At 35.2% G+C, this 17,944-nt stretch overlaps 1 protein-coding gene across 5 annotated transcripts in view; it reads right to left on the reverse strand.

Annotated features, from left to right (window-relative positions):
- The window catches only part of map4k5 (mitogen-activated protein kinase kinase kinase kinase 5), a 40,576-nt gene that overhangs the window by 1,195 nt on the left and 21,437 nt on the right, over positions 1-17,944 (reverse strand). For 3 of the 5 annotated variants that reach the window (XM_051125930.1, XM_051125928.1, XM_051125929.1), the window contains exons 13-32: positions 16,514-16,633; positions 16,211-16,289; positions 14,536-14,594; positions 14,253-14,320; positions 13,675-13,719; positions 11,397-11,439; positions 11,081-11,297; positions 10,559-10,644; positions 10,440-10,481; positions 9,781-9,865; positions 8,183-8,262; positions 8,029-8,089; positions 7,471-7,588; positions 5,992-6,050; positions 5,806-5,909; positions 5,485-5,662; positions 4,102-4,170; positions 3,896-3,988; positions 3,718-3,788; positions 1,949-2,004 (exon numbers count right to left, since the gene is read on the reverse strand). In XM_051125930.1, the coding sequence (XP_050981887.1) occupies positions 1,949-2,004; positions 3,718-3,788; positions 3,896-3,988; positions 4,102-4,170; positions 5,485-5,662; positions 5,806-5,909; positions 5,992-6,050; positions 7,471-7,588; positions 8,029-8,089; positions 8,183-8,262; positions 9,781-9,865; positions 10,440-10,481; positions 10,559-10,644; positions 11,081-11,297; positions 11,397-11,439; positions 13,675-13,719; positions 14,253-14,320; positions 14,536-14,594; positions 16,211-16,289; positions 16,514-16,633 (1,733 nt within the window). The remainder of the gene's footprint in view (positions 1-1,948; positions 2,005-3,717; positions 3,789-3,895; positions 3,989-4,101; positions 4,171-5,484; positions 5,663-5,805; positions 5,910-5,991; positions 6,051-7,470; positions 7,589-8,028; positions 8,090-8,182; positions 8,263-9,780; positions 9,866-10,439; positions 10,482-10,558; positions 10,645-11,080; positions 11,298-11,396; positions 11,440-13,674; positions 13,720-14,252; positions 14,321-14,535; positions 14,595-16,210; positions 16,290-16,513; positions 16,634-17,944) is intronic. The other 2 variants (XM_051125931.1, XM_051125932.1) reach the window with 2 other exon arrangements.

A 17,944-nucleotide genomic window follows, 5' to 3' on the forward strand; every position in this document is an offset into this window, starting at 1 on the left:
GAGATCTCAGAGGAAGAGTGAAAAAGAGAGACAGTGTGTGCTAAAGAGGGTCTTGGGGTGGTGCAGGGCCATTGTGTATGTGGCATCAATGTATGGTGACACAGATATGTTTCTTTGACCAAAAGAAAACACATTGTTGAGCACTGGATATACATTAAAACTTGGCAGAAAAGTCGTGTCAATATAATGCTTGTTTTATTTGCATACACCACCAATCAAAAGTTTTTTAACAATAAGATTTTTAATGTTTTTTAAAGAAGTCTCTTCTGCTTAAGAAGCCTGCATTTGTTTGATCTAAAGCACAGTAAAAGCAGTACATTTTTGAAATATTTTTACTATTTAAAATAACTGTTTTCTATCTGAATATATTTTAAAATGTAATTTATTCATGTGATTTCAAAGCTGAATTTTTAGCATCATTACTCCAGTCACATGACTTGCTGCTCAAAAAAACATTTATTATTATGTTGAAAACAGCTGAATAGATTTTTTCAGGTTCTTTGATGAACAGAAAGTTCAGGAGAACAGCATTTATCTGAAATAGAAATCTTTTGTAGCATTATAAATGTCTTTATCATAATTTCTGATCAATTTAAAGCATCTTTACTAAACAAAAGTATTGATTTTTGGATTGACTGGATTGATTTCTATTTAAAAAAATTAAACTTACTCCAAGCTGTTGAATGGTATAGTGTATAATGTTACAAAAGCTTTTTATTTCAGATAAATGCTGATCTTTGGATCTTCCTATTCAACAAAGAATCCAAAAAACTGTACTCAACTGTTAAATATTAATGTTTAAAATAATAATGTTTACTGAACTGCAAATCAGCATATTAGAATGATTTCTGAAGGATCATGTGACACTGTAGACTGGAATAATGATGATGAAAATTTTGCTTTGATGACAGGAATAAATTACATTTTAAAATATATTCAAATAGACAACAGTTATTTTAAATAGCAAAAATATAAAAAAATGTACTGCTTTTGCTGTACTTTGGATCAAATAAATGCAGGCTTTGTGAACAGAAGAGACTTCTTTATAAAACAAACAAACAAACAAACAACATTAAAAATCTTCCTGTTCAAAAACTTTTGACTGGTAGAGTAAATGTTTCTGAATACAAGAAGTGCCTGCTTTTCCTACCCTAAAGGATTTTGTCTGTTTTTTAATTGCATTTTTATTTTCATTCATTTAAAATGTATTTAATTAATGTCAACCCTAAAAGCCTGGACTACACTTTTGTACATTTGTTGACCTTGTACATTATTTATGTCATGTCCTGCAAACTAAAATAAATGTTATTGAGCTGAATAATTTTTGTAAGCTCCAGAAAAATATCATGGTTTCCACAAAAACATATTAAGCTGTAATAATAAGAAAAACTTTTTGACCACCAATTCGGCATATTAGAATGATTTCTGAAGGATCATGTGACACTAAAGACTAGTATAATGGCTGCTGAAAATTCAGCTTTGCCATTACCAATAAATTACAAAGTTATTTTAAACTGAAATAATATTTCACAATATTACTGTTTTTATATTGTGTGTTTTTTAACACCTTGGTAAGAATAAAAGACGACTAGTCTAACTGGCCCAGCAGAACAAAACCTTATCAATAAGCCTCGGGTGTTAAACTGACAGTCCTAATTTAACCCCGCACGTCACACAAAGCTCAGGTCCCCCACATAAACCTGACCCAGGGCTTCCCTCGCTATAGAAACAAACCCAGTAGAGACACTGTGTTCTCCCAGTTGGCTTTTTTCCTCCTCATGTCTCTATTTCTGTCCACTGCATGTGCAAAAGTAAAACGACTACATGCAGAGTTTCTGGGAAGAAGTGGAGACACAGAGTAATGTTTCCAGGAGACAATAGAAATAGAAGTAAAAAGGTGATGACGTAAGGCAAGCGAGAGACGGAAATGATTTGATCTGGTTCTAACCTGTCTGATCCCAGGAGTTTGAACACTCTGCTTGGGTCCGAAATCTCCTGTGTCACCTGCAGACAAGTGGAAATATTGTTTAATAAACAACTGTACACCTGAGAAAAGCAGAAAAAAGTGTCAGGAGAGCTATTGTTATGAAGCTTTTGTACATTTCATTTCATATATATATTTTTTTTTCAATTGATTCTTCAAATCCTACTGGAACTTCAAAGGAAAAGTCCACTTCCAGAACAACAATTTACAAATAATTTACTCACCCGCTTGTCATGCACGATGTGCATGTCTTTTTTTCTTCAGTCGTAAAGAAATTATGTTTTTTGAGGAAAACATTTCAGCATTTTTCTCCATATAATGAACTGCGTAACACTTTATTTTGATAGTCCACTTTAGACATTCTACTAACAGTAAGTAACTTTGCAGTGCATGTCAACTAGTCATTAGAGTATTAGTAGAATGTCTGCTTAATATCTTCTAACACTCTTCTAAACTTTGCAAGTATATGTCATCTTATTCTACTAACCCTAAACCTACCTAACCTAACAGTCTGCTCTGAGAGTTAGTAGACATGTAGTTGCAAATGAATGAGAATTCGACATGAACATCATGGATGACAACGGGGTGAGTACATTATCTGTCAAGTTTTGTTCTGGAAGTGAACTCCTCCTTTAACTCTGAACTCTAAATAAAATTACAGACGTCAGAATAGTCACACAACTAGTTGAGTAGGCTGAATGATTCATTTCGGGGTTTTTTCCACCACAAAAAACCCTGTTTCTTTCTACACAAGTGGTCTTGTTAAGACCACTTGTGTAGGACCGGATCTAGAGAAAATTAAAATCTGCTGAAAACATACTCCCTCAAAAATTCAGCATTACATCACTTGATGACCAACGGATCCTCAGCAGTGGATTTTGATTTGGGAAGACAACAGGTAATAGACTTTTTTAATTAAGGACTCTAGAATTTACGGTTTGAAGTTAAAAATGTCTTAATTAGGGATTTGTGTGGATTACTTGTGGATTATTGTGATGTTTTTAATCAGCTGTTTGGACTCTCATTCTGACGGCACCCAGGATCCACTGATGAGCAAGTGATGTAATGCTATATTTCCTCAAATCTGTTCTGATGAAGAAACAAACTCATGTACATCTTGAATGGCCTGAGGGTGAGTAGATTTTCAGCAAATTTTCATTTCTGAGTGAGCTATTCCTTTAATAATGATAGTCAAAGACCACAACCTCCTATTCAGACCTTTACTCCCATTCCAAAAAACTTTAAACAATGGGTGAAAATATCACACACGGGTCGTGTTCTCAAAACACAATGGCTGGCAATGCAGGTGCACCACCTGGCAGGCTATACAGCTCACCCCACACACACACTGACACACTCTTTTGAGGGGTGTAGGTGGCGACCGCTTTTCATTGGAGTCAGAGAGGAGAAAAACAGCTGAATAATTTAATCCATTACTCTCGGGCCAGCTGGAGCTTTCTGATTGTACATGAATTTTACATCATCCATCACACCCTGTCATCTATGTCTCACACACACACTATCATATTTCATAAAGACAGTCCTTCACCTCCAGAAGACCTCTGGCCTTTTATTGTACTTATATTACAAGCTACAGAGCCAAGAAACATACCAACTCTGTGCGCACACACACAGAAGTTTCACCAGGAAGCATGCTTGAAGCAGGTTTGAATGCATGAACAGAAAATTAATATATTCTAATAATGCAATGTTGACACACTGTCTGCATTTACCTCGTTTGATTTGAAGCTCTTCCCTTGCATCCCATGTTTCCAGAAGGCCAAAACACTGTCCTGGAGACACACTGACACAAACACACACATATATAAGGTTACACACACCTGCCAAACAAACTACGTAACAGAATAAAAACATAGCGCAGCTGGATGAGTGCAGAAGTGAATTTCTCACCTACGGAGTCGACACAGAAATCAAAGCTCAGCTCAGATGCCAGTTTCTTGTTAGACTTTAGCTTTCCATGCAAGTTCACTATTTTTACGTTCTCTGAACACACACAAGAACAGAGACAACATTAGAAATCATTCATAATTTTTGTGTGTATGTTTGTAAAATACTGTTTGTACTGTAAGGTGTATGTTGAATGTTGTTTCACTCACTGTCCAGGCACACAAGTACGGTGTCTCTCTCTAGCTGCGTCACGTGGATCGCATCGACCTGGTTACCACCTACAACCAGATAAACATACACACCAACACTTTTTTACTAGGTCCATTTGAGAGTACTGAAAACTATGACAAGAAATTCATGATTTGATTTTGATTCACAAGCTTGCAATTCAATTTGATTCCAATTTGATTATTTTGGATATATATCATATATCAGTCAGTTGATACTACATTACTATAATATTGAAAATTAAAATGAACTGATTTGTGTACAAAAACTTAAATTGCATTTAATTAAGTTTTAATAATAAAATTATAATGCTAACTTTATGGTTATATAACTAAATTTCTACTCCAAATTGTTTTTTGAAATATGTGACCCTGGACCACAAAACCAGTCAATGCATTGTATGGGTCAATATTCATCATTAGGATATTAAGTAAAAATCATATTCCATGAAGATATTTAGTAAATTTCCTACCGTAAATATATCAAAACTTTTTTGATCACTAATATGCATTGCTAAGAACTTTATATGGACAACTTTAAAGGCAATTTTCTCAATATTTAGATTTTAACCGTCAGATTCAAGATTTTCAAATGGTTTTATCTCCGCCAAATATTGTCCTATCATAAACCATACATCAACGGAAAGCTTATTTATTCAGCTTTCAGATTAAGTATAAATCTCAATTTTAAAAAATTGACCCTTTAACTGGTTTTGTGCTCCTTGATCACATATTAATATTTAATTAAAGATTTAATTAAACATTAAAATATTGAAGCACAGTAAAAATTATAATAAATATATTTCATGGTGTATACATTTAGCAAAATGCTCCTCTCTAGAGTTAATTTTTCTAGCCAACAAGCAAGTTGTGGTCACCGAATGTGTTTTTTCTGAGATAACTGTGATGTTACTGACATCTTTCCGTGCTTGAAACAGATTGAGCAATTCTGTGAGAGAGCTTGTGGACGTCAGTATGTTGTACTGTTACTTTTAACATGCCTTCGGATGTTTATTCACGTTTATTTTGTGCTGAAATTGGCATTAAAGCGAAGGAGATGATTGCTTCATGCGCTGCCGATTCTCTGATTGCTACGGCAATCTGTCACTCCACATTAAACAGCGCCAAAACAGCATTTATTGTTTGAATATTGTAATAAAATGGACAGAATTTGAAATCTGTGACTTTGTTTCATATCAAAAGTAACAAAGCACAAAGCTTATTGCGAGTTATTAAATGGGATATGCGGTATGTTCTGTTCATAAACTGAAAGCAGGCTAGACTAATCGATATTTTTCTTCTCCAGCCCTATTGAAAAAGGAGCATAATAAACAGTGTATGTGTGTGTGTGAGAGAGCGCTGTACCTGAGCCTATCTCAGTGAACCAGGATGAGCAGGAATTGAGGTTGATGGTCTGGAAGCGAACGACCTGTCCCGGCTCTGAGCCCTGACTGACTGCCACACACACCAGAGGATACTCTTGCTCAGGGACCACCAGCATCTCAAAAACACGCAGGGGACTTGGTAACGGGAAATCAAAGTGCTGTGTGTGAGAGAGAGAGAGAGAGAGAGAGAGAGAGAGAGAGAGAGAGAGAGAGAGAGAGATTGAAAGCTTAATTAATGTAATATGCCATCTGGTTTGCCGTTTATTTTTTTTTTGCTTGTTTATATTTATGTGTGACTAACCTTTATAAGCATGAATCTCTGCATGGGTTCGTACCACTGCAGCAAAACAATCCCAGACTGCAAAGCTCCGCAGAGATACTTGTGACCTGTGTACGGATTCCGCACTGAAAGAGAGAAAGCGAGCAGATCAAACCCAATCCGAGTGTGCGTGTTTGTGTTTGTACAGAAATGTGTTTAAAGCTTTACCGATGCAACACTTGTGGCAGCCCTTGGTGTCTGGGATCTTGGTGGTGAGAGCAAATCTCCTGTGAAGCAGACCACAGTGTTGTTAGTGTTAACTAAAACAATTAAAAATCATTTTCGGAAAAAAATGACAAGTATACAAGTATAATTACTAAAACTAAAACTGAAAGTCTAAAAATAAAAACTACTTTAAAATACTATAATAGTACATAGACAATACTAAAAGGTCACTGATATAACTAACAGCTTTAAAAATATATATTTATGTATAAATAAATAATCTGCTGTATAATAAAACAATATTAAACATACACTGCCGTTTAAAGGTTTGGGATCAGCTTAATGTTTTATAGTGGAGTCTCTTATGCTCATCAAGGCTGTTTTTTATTTAAAAAAAAAACGGTAATATTGTGAAATATCATTGCAATTTCTAATATTGGTTTCCTATTTTAATATACTCGAAAATATAATATTTTTCTGTGACAGTGCTCAATTTTCATAATCATTTTAATATAAAACTGTTGTGCTGCTTAATTTTTTTTTTGGAATCGGTGATACATTTTTCTTTGATTCTTTGATGAATAAAATGTTTTTATTGAAAACAGAAAGCATTTATTGAAAATAGAAATCTTTTCTAACAATATAAGTCTTTACTATCTCTTTTTTATCCATTTAACACATCCTTGCTGAACAAAAGAATTAATAACTTGAAAAAAACCTTTTGAATAGTAGTGTATATTGTAACACAAAATTTCTATTTTTAATAAACACTGTTCTTTTTAACTTTTTATTTACCAAACAATCCTGAAAAATCACAGGTCCCAAAAAATATTAAGCAGCACAACTGTTTCCAACATCGACACTGACTGGAGTAATGAATGGATGCTGAAAATTAGCTTTGCTTCACAGGAATAAATTATATTTTAAAGTATATTCAAATAGAAAACTGTTATTTTAAATTGCAATAATATTTCACAAATTTACATTTTTTGTCTGTATTTTTGATCAAATAAACGCAGCCTTGAGCATAAGAAATTTCTTAAAAAAAAAAAACATTAAGAATCACACTGATCCCAAACTTTTGAACAGCACAGTAAATTGTATATAATAGATTTATAAAAAACAAAGATATTTAAAAGATATATTTTTTTTAATAAATCTTAAAATTATATATACACACACAGTATTAAAAATGTGCCTTGTTTTTTTTTTATATGATTTTAATGATATTACTTCTTGTGTCTTTAGATCTAATTAAAAATAATCAAGGCATGCTACTGACATTTTTAACATTTTAATACATAAAAACTAATTTTTTCCTAGTTAAAAGTTATTATAACCAAACTATTACACTATAAAAATATTTGCTCCAAGTGTAATGACGCTTTCTTTAGGCTAACAACAATATTCAGTGTTTCTTAATTTATGTTGCTTATAAAATCAGAGCAAATATACTGTGAAATGTGCAAAAACTGTGTGTACCTCGGGAGTATCCTGTCAGGGAATCTGTGGGTGTGGAACTGAGTGGCCAGTCCAGGCTTCCTGAGCTGTTCAAACAGCCCAATCAGATTATGGGAATACAACTGAAACGTCTTCCCTTTAAACGAGAGATAACACACATCACACGCGTACCACACGCAGGGTATGACTACACACAGGATATCCAACGCATTAAAATTCATATGATTTGTGCTGATGAAAATGGAAAATGATGCCCCACAGAAATGAACAGTCATTACTCCCTGCACAAAGAAAAGCTGAGCTGTGTAGTTATGCAAGTTGGATCAAACTCAGATTAAGAATGAGGCCAGAAAGATGATGTGATATTAGCTGTGTGCGTGTGTGCTGTAGAGGACAGAGGTTCGACATATTACCTTCTGATTATGGTGATTTAGGCATTAGAAGAGCCAGCAAGCAGTGAAATCAGCCGTGAACACAGACAGTAACAGAGAAGACAGACAGACAGCAATCATGTAGGTACTGCAGAGAATCTCAGTAACAGAAAGACAGGAAAGCCACTCCCACACCACTCTCACTCACCTGATAATGACATCAGATTATTATTGATTATGTACAACCATGTGCATCGCCGTGGAAACAACTGAAAAACACCAAAACAGCAGGTTATGAGTTCATGTACATGTTGTCTGTTCAAGGTCAAGGGTAAAGGTGAAAGTCAGAGTTTAGGCCGTACCTGCTCCATGGAGGCTTCATGTAGCTCATTCAGGTTCAGAGTGTAGATACCATCATCAGTGCCAAATATCAGATACTGGTCTAAAAACCCAACCAAAAATAAAGTAGTGTTCACACGCTGATATCAATGCAGTGCAATACACTAAACCGCTACTAAAAGATTCTCAACACTGATAATAATAAGAGATGTTTCCTGAGAACCAAATCAACATGATTTCTGAAGGATCACGTGACACTGAAGACCAGAGTAATGATGCTAAAAATGTTTTGCATCACGGCAATAAGTTACATTATAAAATATATTAAAACAAAACTAGCACTGTACATTTTAATAATATTTCTGTTGATCAAATAAATGCAGCCTTGGTGAGCATAAGAGACTTCTTTCAAAAAACTATACAAATCTTCCCAAAGCCAAACTTTAAATGTAACTAAAATTTAACACAAATTTCACAATTTTTTAATGCTGCAAAATGCATTTTTTCCCACAAAACCTCAAACTCATATCCATTTTTTATACTGTGCATTAAAGGAGAAGTCCACTTCCAAAACAAAGACTCACATATAATGTACTTACCCCATTGTCATCCAAGATGTTCATGTTTTCTTTCTTCAGTCGTAAAGAAATTATGTTTTTTGAGGGAAACATTTCTGCATTTTTCTTTATATAATGGACTGATATGGTGCCCCAATTTTGAACTTTCCAAAATGCAGTTTAAATGCGGATTCAAACGATCCCAAATGTGGTTGTAAATGATCCCAGCCGAGAAAGAAGGGTCTTATCTAGCGAAACAATTGGTTATTTTCATATAAATAAGACAATTTATATACTTTTTAATGTCAAACGCTCGACTTGTCTTACTCTGCCTGGGCTGTTTTTGTTCCGGGCCATGACAGTTAGGGTATGTTGAAAAACTCCCATCTCATGTTCTCCCTCAACTTCAAAATCGTCCTATATCGCTGTTTTACCTTTTTTGTTAAGGGTGTTTGATCTTCTTTGCATGTTCACTTTGCAAAGACTGGGTGAGTACTTCTGCAGCGATGTAGGATGATTTTGAAATGATTTTTGAAGTTGAGGGAGAAAATACGATTGGAGTTTTTCGATATACCCTAACTGTCTTGAACCAGAATACACAGAGTTCAACGAGAGCAAGGCAAGACAAGAGTTTGAGAATAAAACGCATTTACATTTTTTTTTTTTTACGAAAATAACCAATTGTTTAGCTAGATCTTTCTTCCCTGGCTTTACAACAACATTGGGATCATTTGAAGCCACATTTAAACTGCATTTTGGAAGTTCAAATTCGGGGCACCATATCAGTCCATTATATGAAGAAAAATGCTGAAATGTTTTCCTCAAAAAACAATTTCTTTACGACTGAAGAAAAAAAAAAGACATGAACATCTTGGATGACAATGGGGTGAGTACATTATATCTGAAGCTTTGTTTTGGAAGTGAACTTCTCCTTTAAAATGTTGTGATGCCTAAATTCCCTAGCTGATTTAAGCTTGGTGAATTAAGTGTTTTATTTTGAATTTATTTATATCAAATAGTATCAAACTTTTGTATTGGCCATTTATCAATTATCAGCACTTTACCTTTGGTATCTGGGTGAATCCATGAAGTGGCACAGTTAATTTTAAGAGGACAACCATCAAAAACCTTTGAGAAACAAGCTCCCATCTGCAGACACATACAGAGGTAATTTGTGAGTTATAAAATAGAGAATTAAAGGAATAGTTCACCCAAAAATGAAAATTCTGTTATTATTATTCACCCTCATGTCATTCCAAATCTGTAAGACCTTTATTTATCTTCAAAACCCCAATTAAAATATTTTTTATGAAATCGTAGGGCTTTCTGACCCTGCATAGACAGCAACGCAACTGTTCAAGGCCCAGAAAGGTAAGGACGTTGTTAAAATAGTCTATGTGACATCAGTGGTTCAACTGTAATTTTGTTAAGCTGCGAGAATACTTTTTGTGCACAAAGGAAACAAAAATAGTGACTATATTCAACAATTTATTCTCTTCCGTATCAGTCTTTGATGTGTGTTCATATGCAGGGTCAGAAAGCTCATCAAAAATATCTTAATTTGTGTTCTGAAGATGAACAAAGGTCTTACGGGTTTGGATGAGGGTGAGTAGTTAAAGACAGAATTGTCATTTTTGGGTGAACTATCCCTTTAAAATAAAGGACTGAGCGAGCAGCTGTTAGCATTTCATCAGCATAAGTGATGTGTGATGATGTCACTCACCAGGACTTTGGGAGTGGGCGGCAGTCCGTTAATAGCAGGTTTCTATAAAAAGCAAACAGAAAAATGAGTAGAGCGCCACATTCTTGCGTCACACTCGTCTCAGCAAGACACACACTTACAGGAAAATCTTTTCTCTCTTTCCTCTGGGGACGACCAGGAGGTGATTTGGAAACATCTCCATTTACACTTCCGTCTGAATCATCCTCTACAGAATGAGAGAGAAATTTGAAACATTCAGACTCTCTGGAATATGTCATGCTGATCAAGTCCGGTCAAAATTCAGTAGTCAAAAAGTTCAATATTGCACATCAGCATATTAGAATGATTTCTGAAGGATCATGTGACACTGAAGACTGAAAATTCAGCTTTGTCATCAAAGGAATAAATTACATTTTAAAATATATAAAATGTATTAGATTGTAACTTTATAATATAATATGTTATTTAAATTGTACACATATTTCACTATATTACTGTTTTTATTTTATTTTTAATCAGACATCTGTCAGACACATTCAAAATCTTACTGACATCAAACAGTTTGAACAGTAGTATTCCTTACTTATTCTATATACTCTCTCCAATAACAGTATACACACAGTAGCTGTGTTTAAATTGGTAAGTCTATTTATACGTCTTACCATGGTCTGCGGTGTGCGCGAGCAATCCTGGGCTGCTGACGCTCACAGACAGATAGTCTGAGTGTGTGTGATCTGCATTACTTCCTCTCTCAGGTGTACTCTGTCTACGAGACACTGGTACAGGCCCGTTATCAGAGCCCGGGAACCTCCGCACCGTCTGAGAGCCGTCGCTCAAAGCAAACTCATCAGATACACTGCTTGACCGAGCCTGAGAGGGCTGATAAGAATAAGAATTTCAAAAACACACACACACACACACAAAAAAAAAAAAAACGTATATAGAGATGTATACTTACGCACACACACTCACACTTACCTTAGGAGGAAGCGGTGGCGGCACACCCTGTTTAAGAGTTGAACTGAGAGGGGGGGAGATGAAACAGAGTTAACAGAGTGAGTGACTTAAAAGAGTTCACTTCCAGAACAAAAATGTACAGATAATGCACCACTGTCATCCAAACCCACTGTCATACAAGATGTCCATGCCTTTCTTTCTTTAGTTGTAAAGAAATTACAAGGTAAACATTTGAGGAATTATCTCCAGTGCTGATCATCAATGGTGCCTGCGAGTTTGAACGTCCATAATGCAGTTTCAATGCAGCTTCAAAGGGCTCTAAGCAATCCCAGGCCAAGAAATAAGGGTCTTATCTAGCAAAACAACTGATTGTTTTCTAAACAAAAAATTACAATTTATATACTTTTTGAACCTCGTCTTGGGTAGTTCTGCTAAACTCTAGTATTCCGGTTCATGACAGTTAGGGTAGGTCGAAAAACACCCATCTCATTTTCTCCTCCAACTTCAAAATCGTCCTACATTGCTGCAGAAGTACTGACCCAGTGTTTACAAAGTGACCATGCAAAGAAGGTCAAACAATCTTTACAAAAAAAAACAGCGATGTAGGACGATTTTAAAGTTGGAGGAGAAAATACGATGGGACTTTTTCGACACACCCTAACTGTACTGACCTGGATTACATATATGCATGCGCTGGTTGTGTTCGGGTCAAACTGACCTCGGAAAAGATTTTGTTTTTCCCGAAAACACTCCAAACAACTGCTTATAAATCTCTTATGCTACATTATCATTAAAGACTGGATTCAATCTTTTTGTCAACTTGTTTTCTTTCATTTAGGACTGGTTTTGTGTTTCTATTCGCATCTGATTATCGTAGGCCTTATTTTTCTGAAAGAAGGTTCCTCGTTTTTTGAGTGAAAAAATATTTTTTTTATAAATCATTTTCACAACATGAGATAAATTATGAAAATTTGTACTGTGTATTACACTAGTGTGCTTTCATGTTTAATAAGGAAGTTTGCTTTTAAATGCTTTTATTTTGTACAAAATTGCAAAAAGTCACACTTGTGGTGTTCCTGGTCAAAAATGACCCGACTCTAAACAGCTTATAAAACAACTTGCTTATAAATCTGTCATTATGCTATATTATCAACAAATATTGGATTCAATCTTTTTGTCAACTTGCTTTCTTTCATTTAGGACAGGTTTTGTGTTTCTATTTGCATCTGAATAATCGTATTCCTCATTTACCTGAAAGTAGGCAAAACTGTACAAAATTGCACAAAGTCACACTTGTGGTGTTCCCGGTCAAAAAATACTCACCAATAATTCCTGAAATGTTTTCCTCAAAAAACATAATTTCACAAAGAAAGGCATAAACATCTTGGAGTACAACTGAGTGAGTACATTATTCGTACATTTTTGTTCTGGAAGCAAACAACTTCTTTAACTGGTCTTTGCTTGTGATCAAATTTGCAATTTTCACAGCACATATTTTTTCCATGCTGATTTTACAGAATATGATTACCCCAAGTGAGCAAGCCCAAGAAGAATATAAAGTCTTTAAAGAGGACATTGGATGCAAAATTCACTTTTACATGGTGAAATAAGTGTGTCTTAGCAGTGTGTGGACACAACTACCCCACAATGATATAAATCCATTCACCACTCCTTTTTTATTAATTCTGCAAAAAACCTGAACAGTCTTAACTATCAACCCATTTTGATTTTCTGAGCAGTATGAAATCATACGGCGCAGGCTCCGCCCACGGCCGTGCGGAGCGGTATGACATCATACGGCTCAGGCTCCGCCCACAGCCGCTGACGGAATGTCCCGTACATATTTCAGCCCTCAGCTAGTTGTACGCTGTCCGCCATTTTCACCACCCTCGAGCAGCTGTAGCAACAACGTCTCGTAAACAATACAGGTGTTTTGTAAATGGACATTAAAGTAAACATAACAGTCTTCATTTTCTCCCGACATTAGAGCCACTGAGGACGCAGTGTCTTAGTTTTGTTTTCGATGGTAATGCACCACCGAAAATACAAAAACGAAAGAGAAGGGTGGAGTGAGCAGCAGCTCATTATCATTTAAAGAGACATGCACCAAAACGGCTCGCTGTGAACAGAGCTGTTTCTGACGAGGCAAAAAGGGTGTTGTTTTACACTACCAGGAATTTTAACTAAAGTATGTTGTAGACATTTCACGAAGGCCCTAAAGAATCATACCAATTTGTGGAAAATAGCATCCGATGTCCCCTTTAAGTTAATGATTAATATGTAAGAGTGCTACACTTACAGATCAACATCCTCAAAAGCATCTTCTAATGGAGCCAAATGCCCTCTTCAGAGACAGACGGAGAGAGAGAAATGGACAGAAAAAAACAATATTTATGAGCTAATCAGTTCACAGTTAAAAAAAATAAACTGAATAATGGAACAAATATCCCGTTTTTTACCAAACGTGATACCATATCTAAAAGCCAGTTTTTTGTCTTATTTGAGCTCTTGGTGAGAGTTAATTTTAAACCCTACATGGAAGTGTCCTTGAATCTTTTAAATAACAGCTACACAAACCAATTCTTTACCGTATAAACAACTCCTCCTCAACGCTCTTCAGGAGACTCCTTCAGCGGAGGAGTGCACAAAGGGAAAAAAGTAAAGGAAAACGGGGAAAAGAAAGAACACAACAGAACAGTCAAAGTAGAGGGAATGCAAGCAGAGCCCATGCGAGATTCTGCAGAAAGAAGGAAGTGCGTAGACTTGTGGGGACGTCAGAGAAATGATGCAGACAGAACGGGGAAATGACAGCTTGCGGGCAGCAGAAGCAGGAATCAAATCAGTCATTAAGTCACAGAGAAAACTTTTAATGGTTACCTGGTGGTAATAGGGCCTTCTGCGAACGGGCTCCAGGGGGAGGAGAAATCATTGTCTTTAGTCACATCCTGCAAAGAAAAACCATACACACACACTCTCTTTTAAAAACATGCCAGTCAGGTTTCATGGTACACCTGATCTGAGCAAATAGTCAGTTTCCTCATGCAGATATTTGCATGGAAAATGTTTAGTTTTAAACTTATCAAACAATTCACATTAGTGTGTGAGTGTGATTAATATTAGTGATGTTTTGACTATCTGGACTGTGCAATGCTTCTTTTACCATCTCAGCACTTGCTTCAGTCTCCTTCCTCATGGGGGGCTCAAACTGAAGCCTATCAACTGAAAAACAAAGATGAGAGAAAACTTATTTCTGCACTTGTTAACCTAGCATGCCACTGAAAAGACAAAACATTTCACTATTTATCTGCACTCTGCAATGTTTTTGACATTCTGTTTAACACTACTGGAATGCTTTGTTTGTACAAAAATTGCTACAGAGTTTAAGCTGAATTTCAAACATGTAATACTACATCTCCACCACAGGGAGGCTCAAGACTGTGTATTTCTATCTGAACAGATAAAAAAAGCCAACACTCTACAAAGTAAGATCAAGAGATGTCACTTATCGTAAATGTGGTCAGGAGGATGCGGTACATCACGTTCATAAGCAAAGGTCAAACACATGCTGACTTAACTAAAAAAGCACATATGATAGACTTCTAGAAGCCCTTAACCCACATCCTAACCATAAACAAAAACTTTTTTAGAATTAAAAAAGGAAAAGAAAAATCCTATTAAACTCACTTTTAGGGTAATTTATACAAAACTATACAAGCAGCAAGTATGCCATCTTAAATCTTAAAGGAGTAGTTCACTTCCAGAACAAAAACTTACCTTGTCATCCAAGATGTTCATGTCTTTCTTTCTTTAGTCGTAAAGAAATTATGTTTTTTTGAAGAAAACATTTTAGGATTTCTCTCCATATAATGGACTTCTATGGTGCCCCTGAGTTTGACTTCCAAAATGCAGATTAAATGCAGCTTCAAAGGGTTCTAAACGATCCCAGCCGAGGAATAATGGACTTATGTAGCAAAACAATTTACAATTTAGATATTTTTAACCTCAAATGCTTGTCTTGTCTAGCTCTGCATAAACACTATGTACCCCGGTTCATGACAGTTAGGGTATGTCAAAAAACTGCCATCTTATTTTCTCCTCCAACTTCAAAATCGTCCTACATCCCTGTTTTACCTTTTTTTTGGTAAAGGGCATTTGATCTTCTTTGCATGTTCACTTTGTAAACACTGGGCCGGTACTTCTGCAGCGATGCAGGATGATTTTGAAATTGGATGACAAAATTAGATGAGAGTTTTTCAATATACCCTAACTGTCATGAACCGGAATACACAGTTCACGCAGAGCTAGACAAGACAAGTGTTTGAGCTTAAAAAGTATATAATTGTAAATTTAAAAAAAAAAAAATAACTAATCGTTTGGCTGGATAATACCCTTTTTTCTTGGCTGGGATCATTTAGAGCCCTTTGAATCTGCATTTTGGAAGTTCAAACTCGGGGGCACCATAGAATTCCATTATATGAAAGAAATCCTGAACTGTTTTCCTCAAAAAAAAAAAAAAAAAAAATTTCTTTACGACTGAAGGAAGAAAGAAAGACATGAATATCTTGGATTACAAAGGGGGTGAGTAAATTATCTGTACATTTTTGTTCTGGAAGTGAACTTCTCCAGATCTCAAGGAGGAGCTTTCAGTAAAGCTATTACTTTATTTTGATGGTTAAGATGACCAATATTGTATAATAAAATATAGATTTTTAGCCAGGCACTAAATAGCGCACAAAAAAAAGTTCTGTCAGCCACTCGAAGTGTTTTGGGGTTCAGTGGGGATAGGTAAGACAGTAAGACACTCATAATCATGGTCAGGCCCGTGATTGACGTACAGTTGATCTGTGACTGGGTCCTTTCAGCACGAGCACTCCTGCTGTGGGACGAGCGGATGGTGTGGCGCTCTGCAAGCGGCTATGGACCAGAGAAAGAATCATAGTAAAACTATGCGTTATACCACAGAAAATCGTTTGCACGCATTTACCGTTTCAAGTCAAGTGCACTCACACTTGTAAACTGAAACTCTGACCCATTTACACATAAACTCTCACACACTAACAGTACATTCACAGACGTACATACTAACTTTGAATCTCTTTCTCATGCATGTACATACGCACAAAAGTCACATGACTTACCTCAAGGTCATCTTCATCTCCCTGGCTAAAGTGAGACTGATGGTTATCTGGGTTGTTCATCTTATCGAGTAGCTCTAAAGCTAACCGTCGGGTCAAACCTGTCTGAGCCACAAATAAATGCTACATGCAAACACAGAGAGAATGTAGTGTAAGTGGTTGCTTGGGATGTGGACTATGTAATATTCAGACAAAAATAACAGAACAGAAAAACATAAAACAAGAAAATAATTCATAGTGACTAAATGAACACAGGTGTGTGTTGAACACTTTTTATATACTACACATATATGCATATTTCGAATAAATGCTACTCTTTCAAACATTTTATTCATCAAAGAATCCTGAAAAAAACAAGTTGACAAAAAGAATGAATCCAATATTTGGTGATAATATACACTACCAAGTCAAAAGTTTTTGAACAGTAAGATTTCATGATTTTAAAAAAGTTTCTTCTGCTCACCAAGCCTGCATTTATTTGATCCAAAATACAGCAAAAGCAGTAATATTGTGAAATACTTTTACTATTTAAAATAAGTTTTTTTATTTGAAGATATTTTAAAATGTAATTTATTCCTGTGATCAAGGCTGAATTTTTAGCATCATTACTCAAGTCTTCAGTGTCACATGATCCCTAAGAAATCATTCTAATATGCTGATTTGCTGTTCAAAAATCAATTTTATTATTATTATTATTATTATTATTATTATTATTATTATTATATTTAAACCAGTTGAGTACATTTTCACCAGGATTTGCTGATGAATAGAAAGATCCAAAAATTCGAAAATTGAAATTAATACTTTTATTTAGCAAGGATGCATTCAAGTGATCCAAAGTGATGATAAAGACATTTATAATGTTACAAAAGATTTCATTTTTAGATAAATTATTCTCAGCTGTTTTCAACATAATAATACTCATAATAATAAGTGTTTTTGACCACCAAATCAGAATATTAGAATGACTTCTGAAGGATCATGTGACAGGAGTAATGATGCTAAAAATTTAGCTTTGAAATCATAGTAATAAATTACATTTTAAAATATATTCAAATTGAAAACAGTTATTTTAAATAGTAAAAATATTTCAAAATTGTACTGTTTTCGCTGTACTTTGGATCAAATAAATGTTGGTTTGCTGAGCAAATGAGATTTTGCAAAAAACATTAATCCTACTGTTCAAAAACTTTTGACTGGTAGTGTATACAAAAACAAAAACAAACAAAAAGTTATTTTAAATTGTAATTATTCAAAACATTACTGATTTTACTTTATTTTTAATCAAACAAATGCAGCTAAGCATAGGAGACTTCTTTCAAGATAGAGTATTGAGTTCATGTGCACAATTCTCTGTTACACAAGCTTATATTTCATTGCATGTGCACATGAACCTCCAGTAAATGAGTTCAAGAGCTGTACTTTGTGTAACCA

This window comes from Labeo rohita, chromosome 13, assembly GCF_022985175.1.
Source record: "Labeo rohita strain BAU-BD-2019 chromosome 13, IGBB_LRoh.1.0, whole genome shotgun sequence".
Taxonomy (NCBI): domain Eukaryota; kingdom Metazoa; phylum Chordata; class Actinopteri; order Cypriniformes; family Cyprinidae; genus Labeo; species Labeo rohita.